The sequence below is a fragment of the Pinus tabuliformis genome, chromosome 7, assembly GCF_031772625.1.
Source record: "Pinus tabuliformis cultivar Carrire ecotype Pingquan chromosome 7, CPIR1, whole genome shotgun sequence".
Lineage (NCBI taxonomy): Eukaryota > Viridiplantae > Streptophyta > Pinopsida > Pinales > Pinaceae > Pinus > Pinus tabuliformis.
In genome coordinates, this window is record NC_142293.1 from 1,732,200,051 (window position 1) to 1,732,221,996 (window position 21,946).

Genomic DNA, 21,946 nt, shown 5'->3' on the forward strand with positions numbered 1-21,946 from the left:
ACTATCTCCCTCTCCCTCTCTCTCAAACTTAATCCCATTGTATTGTGTTTAAGAAAGTATTTAAATTAAAAAAACAAAAAACTCAATTAGTTGTAACATATTAAACTTATATTCTAGATCAATCATATCAAATAAAATACAATAATGAAAACCTTGAAAAAAAATAATGCATCATCTTTCCTCTATTATTGTTAGTCACTTTGTTTGCTCTAATGGCTTGGATCATTAGTTAAGATGTTAGTTAAGATGGATCTAGGCTCGTTCTTAACAATATTATTTATATCATATAAATTTCATGTCTTTATATATAAAAGTATTCTCATATAATTTTATTAAAACCTTGTTTTAATTTCTATGGGAATATTTTTAGAAGTTGTGAGGATAGAGGGTTTAGATTTAGATATATCTCAAAAGTAATTATAACCTTTTTTCTTTTAAATTCAATTAAAAAAATGTTATAAATTAAATTAAAATAAAATATTTTGATTGTGAAATAAATAAGTTATGTTTTTTGGGCATGTGGTATTGATAAACCATGTATTGACCGATGGTATTGTAACAAAGTCTATTTTCAACTTAACAATATCCATGGTAAGGTAGGGGTGAATATCCATAGTTAAGAATCTTTTCATATTGTTATAAAATATTTTGATTGTGAAATAATTTACGTTTTTTTTTTGCATATGGTATTGATAAGCCATGGTATTGTAACAAAGTCTATTTACAGGTTAATAATATCCACGGTAAAGTGAGGGTGAATATTCATGGTTAATAATTGTGTCATATGTTATAAAATATTTTTGTTGTGAAATAAATTATGGTTTTTGGGCATGTGGTAGTGATAGGTTATGGTCTTGGCCCATAGTACTGTAACAAAGTCTATTCACAAGTTAATAACAAAATCAAAACATAACAAACTGAAATTTATTATTTTTATTACTTTAATTTTTATTAATTGAGCCTCACCCAACGTTTAAATGTCAATATTGGAGCTTATATTGTTTTTTATTTATTACTTTTAACTTTCTATTTATTACCTTTAATTTTTTGTTTATTACTTTTAATTTTTTATTATTAATGTTTACACTATACCACTTTTAACTTTTTATTATTTTTTTAATTTCTTATTATTAATGTTTATACGGTATCGCTTTTACTTTTTATTATTTTTTAATTGAGCCAACATTTAAAATTATTTACATACTTACATTACACCTACGCATCTACTCTATACTGGGTTGTGAGAGGCCTGGGTTATGGAGTGCCTCTCAGCACAATTATACATATATATATATATATATATATATATATATTAACAAAGTCTATTTTCAAGTTAATAATATCCATGGTAAAGTAGGGGTGAATATCCATGGTTAAGAATCTTTTCATATTGTTATAAAATATTTTGATTGTGAAATAATTTATGTTTTTTTTTTGCATATGGTATTGATAAGCCATGGTATTGTAACAAAGCTTATTTACAAGTTAATAATATCCACGGTAAAGTGGGGGTGAATATTCATGGTTAATAATCTTGTCATATTGTTATAAAATATTTTTGTTGTGAAATAAATTATGGTTTTTGGGCATGTGGTAGTGATAAGTTATGGTCTTGGCCCATGGTATTGTAACAAAGTCTATTCACAAGTTAATAACAAAATCAAAATATAACAAATTGAATTTTATTATTTTTATTATTTTAATTTTTTATTATTAATTGAGCCTCACCCAACGTTTAAATGTCAATATTGGAGCTTATATTGTTTTTTATTTATTACTTTTAACTTTTTATTTATTACCTTTAATTTTTTGTTTATTACTTTTAATTTTTTATTATTAATGTTTACACTATACCACTTTTAACTTTTTATTATTTTTTTAATTTCTTATTATTAATGTTTACATGGTATCGCTTTTACTTTTTATTATTTTTTAATTGAGCCAACATTTAAAATTGTTTACATACTTACATTACACCTACGCATCTACTCTATACTGGGTTGTGGAGTGCCTCTCAACGCAATTAAAAAAAAATATATATATATATATATGTGTGTGTGTAAAAATTAATTAAATTATATTATTATTATTATTATTATTATAAGAATTATTTTTTTATGGGGTGCTATGAAAGATGGCACAGGGTCTGGAGTGTCGTGCCCACCATCATCAAGCTTTCAATTCACCATTTAATGATTTTGGTATGCAGCGAATACTTCGCATGCGTGAGCATGCAAATAAACTCTTGGTTGGGGCTTTTTGTAATGGCATGGAGAGTTGGCAGTTTTGCTTGGGAAGAGAGAACAAGGGTTGAGGGTGAGACCTCATCCTCCTGGATCCTCAAGTCTGAGACAGTAAGGATGTAGTAGCTCCGGTTTGGAAGGTCCTAGAGTTTCGCTTGAGGTGGAAAGGTATTTTGTGGTTCTTTGCCTTTTGGTGCGCGGAGATAGCAATGGCTTGTGCATTTGGGTCTCGCTAGGTGGCGAAGTTCAAACCATCCAAATTTGGGCTGCAACGCTTGGCCTATAAGTTTGTATCATCATTTTTTGTCTTTTATCTAGCTGGCTTAGACACCCTGCAGGGTCTATGTGGTAATTTGGGTCCAATTGGGTGTAAGTCTCAATCGAGGTTAGTCGTTTGCATCTCAAAGTCGTGAATTATTCTGGAATTGTCTAGGGTTATTAGGTGTATGGATCTATGCCAGCTTGGTAGCGTTGTGGGTGGCCTTTGTGGTTTTTGTAGTAGAGTTTGGCGTGGGTAGTTTTATTTGCTTATTGAGTCAGGTTGTGGGAGATTAGTTTGAAGTCAGGTCTCTGTTCATTAGATCGTGGTAGGTCTATAGTCTTAGGGTGGTGCTTACTTTGTCCAATGGTGGAGGGAATTAAGATGGTGGTTAAATTTATGTCGTCTTTTGCCTGATCGGGTGAATTGTCATCAAAATTCAACCCCTTTGTCTGGTGTTATTGCGACAAGCTTGTGTGCTACTGTTTAGATTTGGTTGAGAGGGATTTGGGTTGGTATGTGTGTCCTTTTGCGGGTATGGGAAACCCCCACAGGGAACCAATATTGTCTCTTTGTGACTTAGAGATGTCACTGAGAAAGAGGCAGTGAAGCAGAAGGGGTGGCAGTGGAAGATCTCAACCAAGATAGAGGGGAGTGCGACTCTTCACTCATGACTCTGTGGTGACGTATTTTAATGCAATTCTGCTAGAATTGCGCCAAGAGATTTAGAGAAAAAAAAACAGGGAAGAGAGGAAGTCAATGTCCGATTCAAAATTGTTATAAGACCTGGCAGGGTGGGTACCAAACCCTAGGCACACCGGGGGTAGAAAGAAATAATAATTGAACTCAGTTGCACTTCATTGGCAAATGAAGACGCTCTTGGGTTTGGTATTGAGAGATAAACATGTCAAGAAATACAATATTTTTGGCTCCTTGAAGGATGTCAAAAGGATGTTGAGGAATGTGTAGTTTTGTGTGGATAGAATGGATGCTCGCCTCAAGCATGTGGAGAGCCATGTTCCTTATGAGTTGGACGAAGGAGATACTAGAGACCCCCCTTACTCAATGGCTCATGTTTTGACAAACGTGTCCTCTTTAGATAATGAGCAGTGAGTTTGGATGGTGGGTGATGGGTGATGGGTCTTAGCTCCCTCCTTTACCACCTTTTTTGTTTCTAGTTGGGCCTGTGATGGCCTTCTTTCATGGGATTACAACAACATATTAGAGTCACGACCTTGTTTTTTTAGGTTTGGATATGGTATTTTTCTAGACTTCAATGCATATTGTATGGAGTGGGATTTACATTTCCCAAGTCCTTCTTGCATAGGGACCTAGCATTGGTGGCTACTGTGTGATTAGTTGATGGTGGTGTTCTTGCTTTAGCAATGTGTTGGCGGCAGTGATGCCCTTGGGGACTTTTCCCTACAGTAGTTGGGTGGGTGCTCGTGGATGAGTTGTAATGTTGTCCTTGTTTAGAAGGTTTCCAGGCCCAACGAGGTAAAGGAATTAGAATTTTGTATGAATGTAATAGTATCAGTTGGTATAAGCGATGAAGGTCAAGTTGTGGTTTCAAGAACTCCACCTGCACGCAAAAGAATATCTATGTAAATCAATTTTCTTGATTAATACAAAGTTATTAAATTCAAAAAAAAAATATCAATTCATTCGAAACATTATAATAAATCTCACATTACTCTAGATTACAAATCATAAAAAATAACTAAAATATAATTTTATTTTAAATTATTAATATTATTATTTATTATATACAAAAATAAGAGTTAAATATATATCTATTTCAAAAAATAAAGTTCTTAATCATGGAAATTCACCACTATTTTCTCATGGAAATTCCTAATTTTTGTGAATAGCTCATGTTAAGTGAAACAGGGGTTGCTCCTATTGAAGCAATTGCTATGGTGCAAGTCATAAGGTATTTAAAAGAAATTGAGCAAATGGAAGAGGGTAGATGGCCTAAGGTTGTTTTTAATGACATATTGTGCAAGAGAAAAAAAAGACTTGGACGCAACAAAATAACAAATGGTTTAGTATATGGGGTACTTGCTTGAATATGTGTCTCATAAACAACAAAGAGATAAAAGCTTTTGTTATGGATAAGTTCCGCAAGTGTACTTGGGATAAGGAGCTAGGAAGAAAGAAAAAGTATTATATTGAAGTGTTTAATCCCACTCATAGTCATCAACCAAAAGCATACATAGAGGTCAACATCTCTTGGAGAGCCAAAATTCTTATTGCTCAGTTAGGGACTAATTCTCATCAACTTCGTTGTGAAACAGGGCGCTGGAAAAGGCCAAAAGAAATGTGGGAGGAAAGAGTATGCAATTTTTGTTCTTCTGGAATAGTGGAAACAAAAAAGCATTTCATTTTAGAATGTGAGGTCTTCAAAGACAACAGGGAAAGTTATGCACATGTGCTGGCAGCTAACTCTTGGGATAATCTATTTAGCGAGGGGTTTGTCGAGAAGTTGGGAGCATTTATTGTGAGGCTTCACAGAAAAAGGGTCAAATACATCAAGCAGATGAAGAAGCAATTTGTCCCATAGATATCTTTAGCCTTGTGGACGTTAAAATATATATTTTTTTCTTTCTTTCTTAATACCTTGGGCCAAATGCCCAATATAATATGTATTGCTATGACATTTTCTTTAATTAATTAATTAAAAACAAAATTAAAAGAACATAACTAACTTGAAGATGCATCTTAACCTTTGATTTGTAAATACTATTATTAATATTTTGGCATATTCCATGGAGGTTAAATCTCTAACATCCATATAACAATTACTAATAATTGTGTCGAGAGGCGCTCCAGTGTAGTATGGTTGAGATGTTGTAATGTGATATAATGTCCTGTAAACATTTTGACTAGGTCAAAATAAAATAAAATAATTAATAATTATAATTATCACAAAAACATTTTGGCTAAGCCAAATTATATAAAAATATAATATAATATAATATAAAATTAATATTAATATTTATAATTATAATTATAATTATAATTAATTATAACTAATAATTAAACCAACCTATATCCATTTTAACTCTTTATCTACCAAGTTATGAAAGGGATCACATTTTTTAAGATAGAAACATTTTTAAAGTGAAAAGAGATTTGATCCCTCTTGGCGCTTGGTAGATCGGGGGTTGAGATGAATCTAGGTTGGTTAAATTAAAATTATGGAAGGCCTATTTTGAAATAGACACGTCTATTACGTAATTACCATAAATTTACTTTTGTTTCAAATATTTGTATTTATGTTTTTTATTCCCTATTATACCAAACTAAATTATTGGTTGTCAAAACAATTTAACTAGATTTTAGAACTTCAAAAATTACGATTTTTTTGTTTTGTAATGTGAGGCAAGTGTGAGGTAAATGTTTTGATGCTAGAATTAATTTAGGCGTAGTCTAACTTATAGATGAAATGGCTTTTTTCACGACATTTTTCTGGTTAATTTTAATCAAAATTCAGTAGAATTTTTATTATTATTATTTTATTTATTTATTTATTTATTTTTAACTTGAGTTTAAGTTGTTTAATCTGTAGAATTCGACTGCCCTAGAGGTTTTTCAGGGCGTTGAATCCATTTATGTATTCAAAATGTATTTTAAGTAACAAAAAATCACATTCTTGCTTGAAATTGTATCGTCGGATTTTGGTAAAAAAGGTTATTTTGTCTATAAGTTAGACTATACCTTTATTTTATATGGTTGTGTTAGTTTTATGTTTACTATGATTTTTTTTAAAATCAAATTCATCACATTTATTATATTTTATATAATAATCATTTAATTTTAAAAATACAACTAAGTTAAACATTAAAATGGTGTATGAGACTTCCTTATTTGCGAAACAAAAAATCAATTTTTTTTGTAATAATCTCACTACTAAAAATTACAAAAATATACATACTCTATTCCTTTAAATTTGACCTTATAACTTCTTATATATGATTAACCAATCCTTTAAAATATAAATACATATTTAAATAAATGTAATTTTTAAAAATATATTTAACATTAAGATAAACCATTTTCAAGAAAAAAAAATCAAATAGATCATACTAGGGGAGGGTCGCCATTACATGTGCGCCCTCCCCGCCACGTCAGATAACCATGCGTAAAAGCACATGGAGCCGGTACGACACCTGTCCACCGTGGAGCTCCATGTGTTGGCTACCTTATCAACCCATAAATCTTTGTGTTCGCGCCATTTCACAGGTTCGTTTGGGGTCATTGCTGCGATGTATGAGTTTCCCTTTGTGTTTCTGCTCGGGGCCGGTTGTTGGGCGAAGCCCCCCGCCGATTATGGCACGGGACGGCCCCGGAACCTGCGCACTTCGTCGTTTATTCGTGTGCTGTTTGAGGCGTTTGTTCGGTTGACAGGGTTTGTGGACCTGCGCGCTTCGCCTGGTATGCAGGTGCTGGTGCGAATGTTTGTTGGAGTTTCAGGGTTTGTGGTTGGCACAGCGCTTCTCCTTTTCTTGTGCTTTTCCGCCTGGAGTTCTTGGTCGTTCTGGAATGTCAGTTGTTTAGCATTTCTCTGTTGCTGGTCTTATTCGACGATTTTGTTGTTTGGGGAGGAGTCGGTCGCTGTTTTACTGAGCTCGAGGTCAAATGGTGTTTTGCTGTCAATTTGTTGTTTTGTGGTGGTGTTTTTGTGGTTTTCAGTTCCCTAATATATATTTTTCTTCTCGTTGCAGGTGTGCAGAACGTCGTTGCAGGTGTGGAGAAGGTCTGGCGAGCTCCAGGGAAGGTGGGGGAGGTCGGCGACCATGTACCCGGTAGGATTTTAATCCTACCAGCATTCTCTGTGTTTTTCAACACAACATCTCTATTTTTGGATATTTTGTAAACTTTTATGGCATTTTATGGCATTTTTTGGAGGATTTTTTTCCGAGGGTTTAGGGTTTATGGGATATTTTGAGCTGTTTGTTGTTGAAGGTTTAGGGTTTATGGGATATTTTGAGCTGTTTGTTGTTGAAGGTTTAGGGTTTATCTGAAATTTCGTTGTTTTCGCTGTTATCCTAGGCCGTCCCATGCTATCCTCGGCCGTCCGGTGCCCTCGCTGTTATTTTTGTTGTTTTCGGTGCTATCCTAGGCCGTCCCGTGCTATCCTCGGCCGTCCCGTGCCCTCGCTGTTATTTTTGCTGTTTTCGGTGCTATCCAAGGCCGTCCCGTGCTCCTCGGCCGTCCCGTGCCCTCGGCCCCCGAGCAGAAATACAAAGGGAAACTCCTACATCGCAGCAATGACCCCAAACGAACCCTCTAAACCCTCTGTCGCTGCTCTCAATTGACTTGCATAACTTATCTTCTCCTCGTCCGTGAAAGCTTCTGTCAGGAACTTCACTTTTTGTATTTGAAATGAAGCCTCGAAACCCTCTGTCGCTGCTCTCAATTGACTAATTTGAGTATATTTACAGTTTAAGCAAATTTGGGGTTTGTTTGGTTGCGCTGAAAATAACAAATTCTTTAATGGCCATATGTATGGGGCAGTGTAAGTCTACCATTGCAGTTATTTAACTATGGAGGAAGAGAAGTCCTGTTCGTTTTTGGAATTTGTTGGAATTTGTTACTCCTGGTTATTAATTTTGGTGCTTTTTGCTATGTTTTGCAATATGGATATCTTGTATACACAGTCCTTTTTGTTTCCATGCTGACGTTGCTCTCAATTGACTGATTTGAGTATATTTATAGTTTAAGCAAATATGGGGTTTTTTTTGTTGCGCTGAAAATAACAAATTCTTTAATGGCCATATGTATGGGCTACCATTGCAGTTATTTAACTATGGAGGAAGAGAAGTCCTGTTCGTCTCTGGAATTTGTTACTCCTGCTTATTAATTTTGGTGTTTTTGCTATTTTCCTGAACCTGATGTATATGTTTTGCAATATGGATATCCTGTATACACAGTCCTTTTTGTTTCCATGTTGACGCTGCTCACAATTGACTAATTTGAGTATATTTACAGTTTAAGCAAATTTGGGGTTTTTTTTGGTTGCGCTGAAAATAACAAATTCTTTAATGGCCATATGTATGGGGCAGTATAAGTCTACCATTGCAGTTATTTAACTATGGAGGAAGAGAAGTCTTGTTCGTTTTTGGAATTTGTTACTCCTGGTTATTAATTTTGATGCTTTTTGCTATTTTCCTGAACCTGATGTATATGTTTTCGGACCTCTGACATTTTCCTTTCCTCGAGATGTCTCGGACAGTGGCTGTCATATGCCACCCTTTTGTATCTTATGATGTTTTTTATATTGTCAATATAATCTGTGATGCTTTTTTCTCTGAAAAAAAAAGTTCACACATTTTACAGTCGATTCCAAAACCGGTTACTGATGGTTACAGAGATAAGAGAATAAATATTTTTAGTAATGAATTATGTTCTCATACATAAAATGCATTTCAATAACTAACCCTTCTCGGGCTCCAACGATAAAACCTTACTGTATCAGTGACTTTTCATTTTAATTTAATTAAGGACGTGGATCATGTAAATGAGCAAATATGACTTATTCCTAGGTCCCGCTGATTCAATTGTTCACTTCAAAGTTCTAATGTAAATTAGTATATGATATAATAGTTTACTCATTGTGTGAATATCTGAAGTAGTCTCTGTTTCCAGCCCGTCTTAGGGTTCACTGACTAGCTATTACAGAATACAATGGGTAGAAATTGCTTTGTAAGCATTATGGTTGAAGCATGAGCTATCAAGTTGAATGATGTTCCTTTTGATAACGGTCCACTTATTGGAGCCATAAGTGAGTTTAGAGCTTTGTACAGTGCTGCAAATTTGATGCCTTCAATGTTGAGATCGAAGGCATAAAAAATACAATGTATAAAATGCTCTTAGAGAAAAGATCATCCAAAGATTAATGGGTTGAGTGTCAAACCCATCTCTCCTAACATCTGATGTCAAAATTTATTGACCACATGAAAAGCCATTGAGCCATTGAGGTGCGAACTGTCTAGCCATTGAGCCATTGAGGTGTGAACTGTCCACTAAGTAGAAGAACCGAGACATATTAATATGGAACCACATATAGAAATCGAAAGAATGTTCAATACGGGATGATCAAGAGTATCTGTCTCAGGGTTTCCATCTGATTGTGAGGGAGTTGAGTGGACAAAGCTATACTTCTCCCTCCTTCACTTCCAGCGAACAAGGTCATCCCTCCAATTGCTCCCAAGAATGGGGCTTGCACATTCAGTGGCCTTACTGTTCATTTTAATTTAATTAAGGATGTGGATCATGTAAATGAGCAAATATGACTTATTCCTAGGTCCCTCTGATTCAGATGTTCACTTCAAAGTTCTAATGTAAATTAGTATATGATATAATAGTTTACTCATTGTGTGAATATCTGAAGTAGTCTCTGTTTCCAACCCGTCTTGGGGTTCACTGACTAGCTATTACAGAATACAATGGGTAGAAATTGCTTTGTAAGCATTATGGTTGAAGCATGAGCTATCAAGTTGAATGATGTTCCTTTAGATAACGGTCCACTTATTTAGCCTTTTTCATGCTCAACTTGATAATGAGAGCAACTTGATAATGAGTGCTCTCAATTTCTCAAGTGTCCCCTCAATGAATAAAATTATTAGTGGCTTTTTCACATTTAATAAAACTTATTATGAGGTACATTGCCTCCTCATTGATTTCTGTATTTAGCCTTTTTCATACTCAACTTGATAATGAGTGCTCTCAATCATAATAAGATTGTCTGGTCATTTGATTTCTATATTTAGCCTTTTTCATATGCAACTTGATAATGAGTGCTCTCAATTTCTCAAGTGTCCCCTCAATCAATAAAATTATTAGTGGCTTTTTCACATTTAATAAAACTTATTATGAGGTAGATTGCCTCCTCATTGATTTCTGTATTTAGCCTTTTTCATACTCAACTTGATAATGAGTGCTCTCAATCATAATAAGATTGTCTGGTCATTTGATTTCTATATTTAGCCTTTTTCATATGCAACTTGAAATGTTATTATTGAATCCCCAAACATCGCAGCAATGACCCCAAACAAACCTGTGAAATGGCGCGAACACAAAGTTTTATGCAATGATATGATGGCCAACACATGAGCTCCATGGTGGACAGGTGTTGTACCGGCTCCATGTGCTTTTACGCGTGGTTTTCTGACGTGGCGGGGAGGGTGCACAGAATAACTTATAGAAATAGTTTTATCATAATTAATATTTTACAGAAAGACATATTCCATTGAAAATTTCTTATCAACACACAGTTAGGTTGCCACAAGAAATCACTACTAGGTTGTTAGCCAAAATGTTTCTTAGGACAAGAAAAAGATACAATCTAGTGTTCTAAGCCAAAATATTTTTGTGACAAGAAAAAGATACAATCTAGTGTTGTAAGCCAAAATGTTTCTGTGCCAAGAAAAAGATACAATCTATCCAAAATCCACATCATAATGTGGTTAGAACCAAAAACATATGGCACCCCTATTCTTTATGGCCCTGAGAATCTTGAGTGCCAAAACTCCCCGAGTTACCTTCTTGAGCCAGGTAGGTTGGCCTACCAGTCAAGGGCTGATTAGGAAATGGTTGATTGATGCCATATGATTGATTCCAATTTGCAGCTTCCAACCATGGAGGTACTGAGTACCCATACCTCACATTTTCCCTACTGACCCCTGCATTAAGTGGAGGTGTGTAATGAGCATACAGAGAATTGACACCAGCTCTGGTAGGAACAAGGCAAGTGGGTAAACCCTCAGTTTGATAGTGGGGCACTTGAATGTTTATGAGATCTTGGAATAATGGTGTATTGTCTGCAATGGAGTCCAATGAGTTTGAAATAATCCTGGTTTCATCAGCTATTCTTGTATCGTTGATCATCCCTTGTTCCTTTTCAAGCATTTGTTGTGCCTTTCGTTTTTCCTTTTCCTGTCTTGCCATTTGCTTTTGTTGGTCCTTAACTTGCCTTGCTTTATCTCTTTCAATCCGTTCTTCTGCTCGACGTTGTGCTGCAACAATCCTTGCTGCCTTCTTCTCCTTGACTATATCCTTCTTTTTCTGTTTTAATTCTTGCATTTCAAATTTCTTTTTTTCTGACTCAACTAACAGGTTTATATAGTCCTCTGAGGTGAGTAACTGTGAGCTTCGGCCCAGACGAAGACTACCTGGTGCACCTTGATTTTTTTTCATTGATACTCTCTCTACTGGTAGCTTTAGGAACCGTCCAAGTGTCTTCTCCACCCCTCCCACCTGCATGTCATTGCTTGGTACTTCCCTTTCAGTATCTGTTGGAACTGATTGAACCATATCATTATCTTCATTTGATGCCTCATTATGTCCTTCATCTTCTTCCATTGATCTATTGTCCACAAAAAAATGAACAATTTCACTGTTCAATTCTACTGGTTGTGAGGGCATGTTCATGCTTTCTTCATTGGTTGCTGAGACACTATGTGCATTCATATTGATCATTGCTTCTGCTAGCCATGAAGGTGGGGTTACTTGGCTTGGCAATGTCAATTGGTCATTGTCAACTGCATGTTCAACAATATCATTAGCAATATCAGCAACAGGAATTTCATTTTCTTGAGTTGGTGGAACAATCTCCATGTTACTAGGAATTTGTTCATTGTTATATTGTGTTTCACATACAGTTTCATCATCTTCAGCATATAAGTGTCCTTGAGACAGGGAAATCATATTGCCAGCTGCAACAACATCATCTTGGTCATCTACTTCTTGCACTTCAACACTTGTTTGGACATTCCCTTCTTCCTGACCATCCACATGAAACACTTGGCTACAACCAGTATCATGCATAAGAGCATCATAGTTCAGTGGCCAGATTCCTGTCCTCCTAAAGCCAGCCTTGATATTTGATGGTGTCAAAGCCCTTTTAAAAGCTTTACTTGCAAGCTCTGCTAGCTCAAACCTTTTCACCTCAACCCCTGGATTCTTTGCCATCCATGCAGCACGCTCCGACCTGAAATAGTTCTTGAAAGGGCCAAACACACTAACATCAAGGGGTTGCAGCCTATGAGTGGTATGAGCGGGCAATGTCAACAGGTCGATGCCTAAATTGTTTGCTTCCTCAATTGTTTGTACAGCCATGTGGCTCCCATGGCCATCTAATATCAAAAGGTGTCTGTTATTAGGCGAGACGCCACCTGGTACCGATGCAGCAAAGTGAAAAAGCCAACTTAGAAACAGTTCTTTAGTCATCCATGCATGGGGATGTGCAGCCATGCATGCACCTGGTTCACAGTTCTGTATATAGTTTTTCAGTTGATTTTTACCTTTGAATAGATAAAATCCTGGGATTGAAGTACCAATTGCATTAACACAACATAAAATAGTTATCCACTCCCTGCTCTTGGGCAAAATCTTTGGCACATTTCGGCTCCCTCTCTTGGCAATTACCCGCATGCCACAATTCCTCCCTGCCTGTAAACCTGTTTCATCACAGTTCCATATATGGTCTGCTCCATAAGAATGTTTATCGTAAGCACTAGAAAGTGTGTCATAGAATTTTTGCACAACTGCAGGGCGCAAATTTAATGCTCTGTCTCTGTCAAGGCCCTCAGCAGTACGCAATACAAGTTCTGGATGCCTTTTTTTAAACCCAAACCACCATGATTTACCAGGAAACCCATCTTTGAATGGGTTTGGCCTCCCTTGACAGATTTGAGCAACTGTTGATTTGAGTTGTATCAACTCTAGCCCATGTCCCAGTTGGGCCATCTCTTTACACCACTCAACCACCTCGGCCTCCTCCTCCTCAGTCATAACTGTAAGAGGCCCTCTACGTTTTGTATGAGTCAGTCCATTTATCCAATAATGTATTGATGAGGGAGGAATACCATGTTTTTTTGCAGATGCCCGAATTGAGTATCCATTAAACTCTATGTCGTCAATTGCAACTAACATTTGTTCTTTTGTCCATCCTCTTATAGCACTGATCTTTTTAGTTGAGCTTGCCCCTTGGACTGTTGTTGATGGTGGTTCTGTGGCTGATGCTGTGTTAACATCAGCGGCTGTCACATGGTCATTTTCAACAATGTTCCCTGGTGCATTGCCGGCATTGACATCAGCTGGCCTGTCATCATCGGACGATGTGCATCGCAGCTGCGCACCCCTTGTCACTCTCCTACCACTTCTCCTTGTATGAGCAGAGTAACTTCCTTTTGCCATAGATGCAACAACCTGTAAAATTATTGCATGCATTTAGACATTAGAATATATGTCAAATTATGCTTTATTACTTCTGCAAAAATTACTTTTTCTCTATTACAGGAAATTATCAACATGTATGTTGCATTTAGACATTAGAATATATGTCAAATTATGCTTTATTACTTCTGCAAAAATACTTTTCCTCTATTACAGGAAATTATCAACATGTATGTCACTGTTTTCATATATCATTTTCCATTTACTTTCAACAGCTTTATACAGCTAAACCAATGAGGTATGTAAACATGTATGAATTACGTCATTCTCCTTATATCTGTTAAAGATTAGGGAATACAGGTAATAAGTAGGTCTATTCAATATGTACTTACCTTATAGAGTAGAGTGTAATCATTACTAATGGTTGAATCAGTGCCATAAGTAGAACCATGGAAATCAAAGTAATGAGGAAACAGAGCTTGTTACATTAGGATATGCGTATACAGTGATTACAGTCTATCCATATGTATTACATTAGGATATACATATACAGTGATTACAGTGTATCCATATGTATTGATTATGTATTAGAACACAGTAGTTATGCAATTAGAACACAGTAGTTACATATGACTCTTTCTAACCATGCTTGTTTACCTAATTGTGTTTTCTCATTATCTCAAATCTTACAGTCATCTAATCCAATAAAGAGAAATGGTCATCCGCTCGGGCTTCCATTCTAAGAAACCATTCCTCAGTTCTATGGTCCATTCATCAGTAGTAGAAATTCACTTATTTGCATTCTTTCGACTCAATATCAAAATTTTTGCTTTCTCAATAGCTTCATGCTTCTGAAAATACATGTCTTTCGATTATGTTTCAATGTCTTTCGATTATGTTTCAATGTGATGTTTCAATGATGATTGTCAAGGTCTGAAAATATGTGAAAAATTACTAAGTTTATCAGAGTCATTAAAGTTACAATTCGTTTTTGTTCTATGTTTTAACTCATTCTGCATAGAACCCAAGCCATAATAATCGCTCAATTCCTGTAAGCTAAGCTTCAATTCCTGTAAGCTAAACAAGCTATGACTACAGTACTAACTGCCTTTTTACTACCTACCTTTTTTTGCATTGCATCAATCTTGGGCTGGAAATGGTTCGAATGCTGGCTTTGATTTTGATGCTATTCAAGGTTAGACTCGGTCTCCGATTGGATATGGCTAGGGAGATGAAACTATATAAGGAACAGGAAGGGATGTGGGGATTGCTTGCTTGGAAGGATAGCGAGTCATGTTTCTTCTTCCAGTGATTAGCTATTGGCTATGACTACAGTACTAACACGACATACGTAACCTCTGTGATATGTAAGCTGTAATCACTATTACATTTGATTCTATGGTCTCCTAGGTGTCATAGACAATCGGTTTTACTTCAGTTTAATCGAGTTTCATTGCAGTCATTTATTTTTTATATTTTTCATATAATTTATTTAGTTATTTTGAATATTGTGAAGAACAATCTCTGCTCCAAGATTTCTCTCCATTATCTGTGACTTAATTTACAGAGCTGAGTTATGTAAATCCCCATTCCTTTGGTCCAACTTTTACAACTTCGTATGGCTCGGGCTCTCCATACCCTAAGGTCTCGAGCTCAACGAGGTGAAAAGATATGAAGGCCAATAAGACGGTCATCTGCTATGTTACTTATAATTGTGTTTTCTCATTATCTAAAATCTTACAGTTCTATGGTCCATTCACCAGTAGTAGAAATTCACTTATTTGCTCTATGTTTTAACTCATTCTGCATAGAACCCAAGCCATAATAATCGCTCGCTCAATTCCTGTAAGCTAAGGTGTAAGCTAAGGTTCAATTCCTGTAAAGTAAACAAGCTATGACTACAGTACTAACACGACATACGTAACCTCTGTGATATGTAAGCTGTAATCACTATGAAGCTGATGATATAATAAGCTAGAACACATACATAAACTCTGTATAAAAAAGGTTAACTGTAACTGTATAGGTTAACTGTCACCCTATGGACAGAACTGTAATGTAAGAAATCTGATAAATGAAAACAATGAAAACAGAACTGTAAGAAGAATGAGTTGTAATTCATATAACTAACTTGAATATATTGGCCACTGTTTTGTGATGTTGTCTTCAAGTTTGCTGAATAGTTTGAAAGCATAAGATGAACTTCAACAGTGGGTGGACTTCTTTTATAGTTTTGGGGACTTGATTTTAATTGGTGGACATGGATGCACATGGATTGCAATGGCTTCATTTTGAATGTGTGGTATGGATTTAATTTGATGTGATCTAATGGTTGGGAATTGTTTATTTGTTGATCCATGTGCTTTGATCTGTTTTAATGAGAAATAGAGTGAGATGGGTGTCATTTATTGCAGTTATTGGGTCTGGGTATCATTTATTGAACAAAGTGGATTTAATTGTTATTGGGTTGGGTGTCATTTATTGAACAAAGTGGATTTAATTGTTATTGGGTTGGGTGTCATTTATTGAACATAGGGTGTTTAGCTGTTGAACAACACAGCAGTTATGCTGACATACATTCCTTTTGTTATGTGCAGGTAGGCATATTTATTTGGGATGCAAAGTTGCAGTTCTGATGAGTGGGGGTTGAAGTGACTGCTGTTTTGTATTTCTGGAATAGACCAGTTTGGAAGCCTTTATGGCTCTAGCTGTTTTCTACTTGGGTCAATATGTTTTGCAATATTAAGTAGTAAAATACTATTTATGGACAGTTGTGGGCCCAGTCAATGTATGGGTGATTTTTGGACATAATTTAATACTTATTTATACATAATGTTATTTATTTCTGTCTAAATTTTGGTTTCAAAAGTCTTAATCACTGGTGGTTTGGTGGGACCAGTATTATATCAACTACTGGTCCCTGCACAACATTAGGAATCTCTCCCCTACTCACATTAAAACATATGATCGATGCAACCCTAAAATATATGAAAAATAGTTAAAGCAATCAAATAAAAAACTATTATGTTTTAGTGACATCATCGTGATAATGACGTGAATTCAAATAGAGCCTTGACCATATTGCGATGATTAACCTATTAAAGTGGATTTTATTATCACAATGCAAAGGTGGGGTTCATTGCTGTTCATGCATTAAAAAAAGATTTATGCTTATAAAAAACAAATGAAAATTAATAAAAGTGTAAGTATGGTTGGAATAAATATTTGTCAATTAAGTTTAGCTTAAGTGGTGGTAAAAGAATATTATTTTCTTCATCCAAATTTAATTTTTATGAGTGATAGGTAGAATTTTAAATAAATATATTATTGTAATGGTCTTAAATTTTATATCATTAAAAGTCATAAACTTTTTTTAAATAAGTATTATTCTCTAAATAAAATAAAATATTCGATAAAGTTTTCCAAAATATATATTTCACGAAAATTCTAATAACCAACCATTCTAAACATAGTATTGTCTAATAAATTAAAATTTGTTTTGTTTTTCAAATATGTAAAACTAGTCAGCTAGGGGTAGTGCAATTGGCAATGGTCAAAAAATGAAATCTCACCGAACCGAAGGTCTTGGGTTCAAATCTTGTGTAATCCCCCACGAGAAAGCCCAACGCCTACGGGGAGTTGGACGGATCGTAGGCCCCCGAGAGGTTTACTAGCATGTCTAATAGGTTTACTAGCAAGTCTGTTAGGTCCTCTCAGCGAACAAAAAAAATGTGAAACTAAACTTATTAGATTTTATTATTCAAGTGACATAACTATATGAGATAATTGTGAATATAATATTGCCTAATAAATATAAGTTGTGTCTTCTTCTTTTTTTAAATATGTAAAATCAAACTTATTAGATTTTGTTATTTAAACTTCCTATTTTATGGAGAAGTGAGATACAAAGTGATGTATAGTGACTCAATATCACTAAATTTGTTATGAAAAAATGTGTAGATATGTCAACCATGATGATTGAAAATGTTATCATATGTTAAAGGATCACTAAACTTGTTATTGAAAAATTTAAATGGCATGCGTCTAAATACCACGTGTTAAAGGGTTATTATTTGTTCATTTGTATATTAGTACAATTGTATAAACTAAATGGATGTTAAACATTTTTTTAATAGGAATGAGGATTTGTAGTGCATAAAATTGGTGCTTAGTCATAACAAAAACTTAAGGGATACATTGACTTTGTTCAACCTGCCTCTTATTTTGATACTTATTATAGACTTCTATAACTTCGAAGAGACTACATAGCTTCACAATTTTCATTACATTTTGATATGGATATATCCGACAGTAAGTTCCTAATAAAAAACAAAATTTGCTACAATACATAAGTCATTTAGAATCCTCACCCTCCCCCACCGGTGTCTAGTTGATGTTTGGACACCTGTGTACCTCTTTCCAACTTCCAACACTGTATTCATTTAAATTTGTATTCAATAGCCATACCTGCTCCTGTAAATCAACAATCTATTGGCAATGTGCCTAGATCTTTTCCATCTATTAGGTTGCCTTATCTTTTAAACTTTGAATTTTTCCCTACATATTCACATTAGTTTCCATCTATTGTTGTTGTCTCATGTTTGTCACCATCATGTCAATATGGATGGCATCCATTCGCTTTGCTAGTTGAGTTACTCACACCTTACATTTGCAGTTATATTTCCTTTCACGACCACTATCACCCCAAGCTATCTCCTTACTTCTTTTCATCTTTCCCTTTCCTATCTCGTGAAAGTCACTACCTTCCTAAATGTTCCACACAGTCTCCCCTAAATCTCTATCCTCAACAGGCCGCACTGTTTTCCCTAGATCATCGTCAATGTTGTTATGCGCCTCCAAATTCAATCTATGGTGCTCCCAGTCAGACAATTCGGAGTTGTCAAGTTCCTTATCCTCCAATAGTCACCAAGTGGCCCAAGCAAAGCTAATTTGGTGTCCTCTTATCCATTAAGTGTTGTATCCTTGTTTGTGATGAATGCACCCCACAGTAATGCTCTAGTTACCAATCTAGGTCACAGAGTAAATCCATAAGACAAATTAAGCTCCCGTGAATGGCAGTTATGCCCAATCCTGAGCCACACATTGCTACAAATTCCACAGTTGCTAAGTTCGATGTTAGACTTTGTATAAAGACCCGGTTATCTTTCTTGTAATGGGATCCAGACAATACAACTTTGCCCATGCCTATTCCATGCAATGATCACAAATTTTTATAGCCAGAACGCCCAAGATGTTTTTCCCATCCACCCTATCGAAAGGTTATTCCCTCTAATAGCTAAAAAAATTCGTCGGGCATACACATGAAATTGACCAAGCAACAAACAAGGTCAAAGACCAACCTGGAGGTCAAAAATGTCAATAGAGGAGAATGACACACCGAATAAGTTGAGGCTCCAAGGGACCTGCCAAACTCTCCAACCTTTCCCCCGATTTCCCGTCACCAGTGTGCCTCTCGAAATGGCAACTCACAACATTTTATTACTCTACATCCACTGCAATTTACATTTCTTCTCCCAAAACCCTCATGAGGCTAAAGTTAATGTTGAATACTTGTTATAATGACTTCACTTCCCATAAGTGATCACCATCATATGTGGGGGTACAATGGCATAATGATACAATGTCTTTTGGCTTGCATCACATGTGTGAGGAGGGTGTAATCGTTTGTCTCTTGCATGCATAAGATTTACTCAAGGCGCCACAACAGCCAACCACCTACCCAATTTTTAATTTGGAGTTTGTCCCATTCACTGAACTAACCCATATTATTTATGAAAAATAAACCTTTTTTTTGGATAAATAAACTTTACCAATTGATTTATGGGAAAAACCACCATCTCGAGGTGCAATTTACCTCTAAATGCCTTGCTTGAAGCTCGCAGGCTTGATTAGCACGTTTTCTTGCTTCTTCGTTTTGATTTCTAAATGTATCAAAGTACCCTTTTGTGGGATGTCTTTAAGGAGCATCCTTATTTGGTTTAATATGTTCCTTAAGTGCTTATCTCGTGATGATGTTCCTTTGAATAAGTGTTGTATGGTAATAAATGAGTTGGCCAAAATTCTGATGTTGGACACCCGTGAAGCTTTGGCCAAGATCATACCTGATAGCAGGTTATGTTCTTTTATGTGATCATTTGTCATTGAGTGAAGTCTGCTTGCAAATGTTTTAACCAAGTTTTATTTGGGGCTATACAAGACCCCTCACGCTCCTGCCACCCCTGAAGGGACGGTAAACATTAATTGACATCAAAACATTTATTTTATGATACATCTCACATTATCAAATAAATTAAAAAAAAAAAAAAAATCATAAAAAAATAATTAAAATTAAAATTTTAATTTAATTTATTATTATTAAAAAGAAATTATCATACAAGTTCAACATATACACATTTAAAAAAACATGTAACAAGATTTTTAACCATGAAGATTTGTCATAATTTTACAATCGAGATTCTCAATCCATAAATATGCTTTCTTATAATACCATGGCTTACTAATACCACTTGCCAAAAAGACCATAACTCATGTTTATATGACACATGTTCATATGACATTTTTTTAATTAATCAAATTAATTAAAATGACAAAAATGACTGACTACTCTTTTTCTTCTCTTTTTGAATTTGTCTACTCCTATATTGATACAAAATAAATTCACAGAGAGGCCACGACCTTGAGAAGTCTAGCCCAGAGATGCGACATACTTACATTGCAAAGCCGAACACTGTCCAAAAAGACCTGCTGAAGACCGACCAGAAGGGCTTCTAGGAACATGACCATGACTAGTACATAGAAACAGAAAAACACCATTATCGTAACTGAAACTGAAGACTGACCAGAGGTAATTCAGCAACCAAAACAAGATGACTGGGCTCAGGCAAGAAAACAGAGAAGCGCTGCCCAAATCAAAACTGAAGTCAGACCTCAAAAACAGCTGTGACTGAAATCGAGACCAAAACACATAGCCAGAAAAATGCCGCCCACGCAGGGGAAACCGGCTATTTGACTTTGGAACAAAGGACTGAGCATGAGAACTGTTTAGCATATCATGGCGATAAAACAGGAGGGAATTGAGCACCTTCGAGCCACGGAGAAACAAAAACCATTGAACGCAAACCTGATTAAGCTTCATGAGAGGTGGAGGGATGCTCTTCAATGATGCGACACCCATAATTGTAGAGGTCTTCGTCCTCAGAGGGATGGCCCTCTTTGCTTGAAGAACCACCACCAGTAGGGACGCTCGGACCAGCCTAATTATCCATGACCTGGGTTGCAATGCACTTACTCAGACCCGGAGCCTTACTCTGCCTATTATCAATCTGAGTAGTGCCATGCCTATCTTCCGCCCCCATCTCCAGAGTCACCTCAGAGGTCACGGCAACCTGACTAGAAGTAACCTCTCGAAGCTCAATGGTGACAGAGGCTAAGAAGGAGACATTACTGAGAGTACAGGGGAACTGAAGATGAGCTGTATTAGGTGGAGAATTGAGAGAGCGCACTGCCGAATTAAGCTACCCACGACCCCGTCCACGACCACTCTTGGTAACAGGATATCGGTCAGAGCAGAAGTCCAAGGAGAATGACGAGGAATCTGTCGTGGAGGAGGAGGCTTGGCGGATAACTTGCTCCCAGGAACTTCCCCTCCTGCAACTCATTCTCTGGCGCAATTTGGGCATAGTGGGAAGAGTAGGAGGTTCAAAACTGGCTGCAATACTGTGGAGGCAGAAGGGGACTAAAAGTAGCTTAGCTTCAGCACCCAGAGGGGCAGTGGGAGGGACAGAGGACGAGCTGCTATTGAAATTGCAGAAAGGGCTGTGAGAAACCTGAAGGCCCGACAATAAATCCACCCAGCGATCCAGAGCCCAACGTTTCCTTGGGCTGGTCCGAGAGCGCGGCTCTGCGACAGCAAGGGAGTGACGCGAGCGCAGAGGAGGAGCGCAAATGAATCCAGATAGGGGCGTCATGATAGAAGAATGAACAGGCTGGTAAGGAGGGACAGGCTGCATTAATGCAACATTGAAGTTGAGAGTAGAGGGATTAAAGACCGTAATTGTGCGAGGCCGAGTGGCGGTGGTAATAAGCCACGCGCCAACCCATTGAGCCGCCCACGTACCGATCAGACCATTAAACACCCGGATCCAGGAGAGATAGATCTTGTTGCACCAGGAGAGTGCAGTCTCGTTTGAGTTGTATATCATTGGAACTGTTCAAAGGGCTAGAGAAGAATGGGAGCTGCTGA

At 36.3% G+C, this 21,946-nt stretch overlaps 1 protein-coding gene across 1 annotated transcript; it reads left to right on the forward strand.

Moving 5' to 3' along the window:
• Window positions 1–6,642: 6,642 nt before the first annotated feature.
• LOC149255265 (uncharacterized) lies at window positions 6,643–16,349 on the forward strand. Its single transcript, XM_089454994.1, has 4 exons — window positions 6,643–6,665; window positions 6,913–7,138; window positions 7,230–7,310; window positions 16,281–16,349. Exons 1-4 carry the CDS (start codon window positions 6,643–6,645, stop codon window positions 16,317–16,319), a joined length of 369 nt encoding a protein of 122 aa, XP_089311120.1. The 3' UTR covers window positions 16,320–16,349.
• Window positions 16,350–21,946: the final 5,597 nt, after the last annotated feature.

What these genes read in the sequence shown, in the direction of transcription:
- LOC149255265 (XM_089454994.1), top strand. Translation starts at nt 6,643, where the DNA reads ATGCGTAAAAGCACATGGAGCCG. An exon ending in GCTGTTTTACTGAGCTCGAG is followed by an intron (nt 7,139 to 7,229) that starts GTCAAATGGTGT and finishes TTCTCGTTGCAG; the next exon opens with GTGTGCAGAACGTCGTTGCA. An exon ending in GGTCGGCGACCATGTACCCG is followed by an intron (nt 7,311 to 16,280) that starts GTAGGATTTTAA and finishes TGTTATGTGCAG; the next exon opens with GTAGGCATATTTATTTGGGA.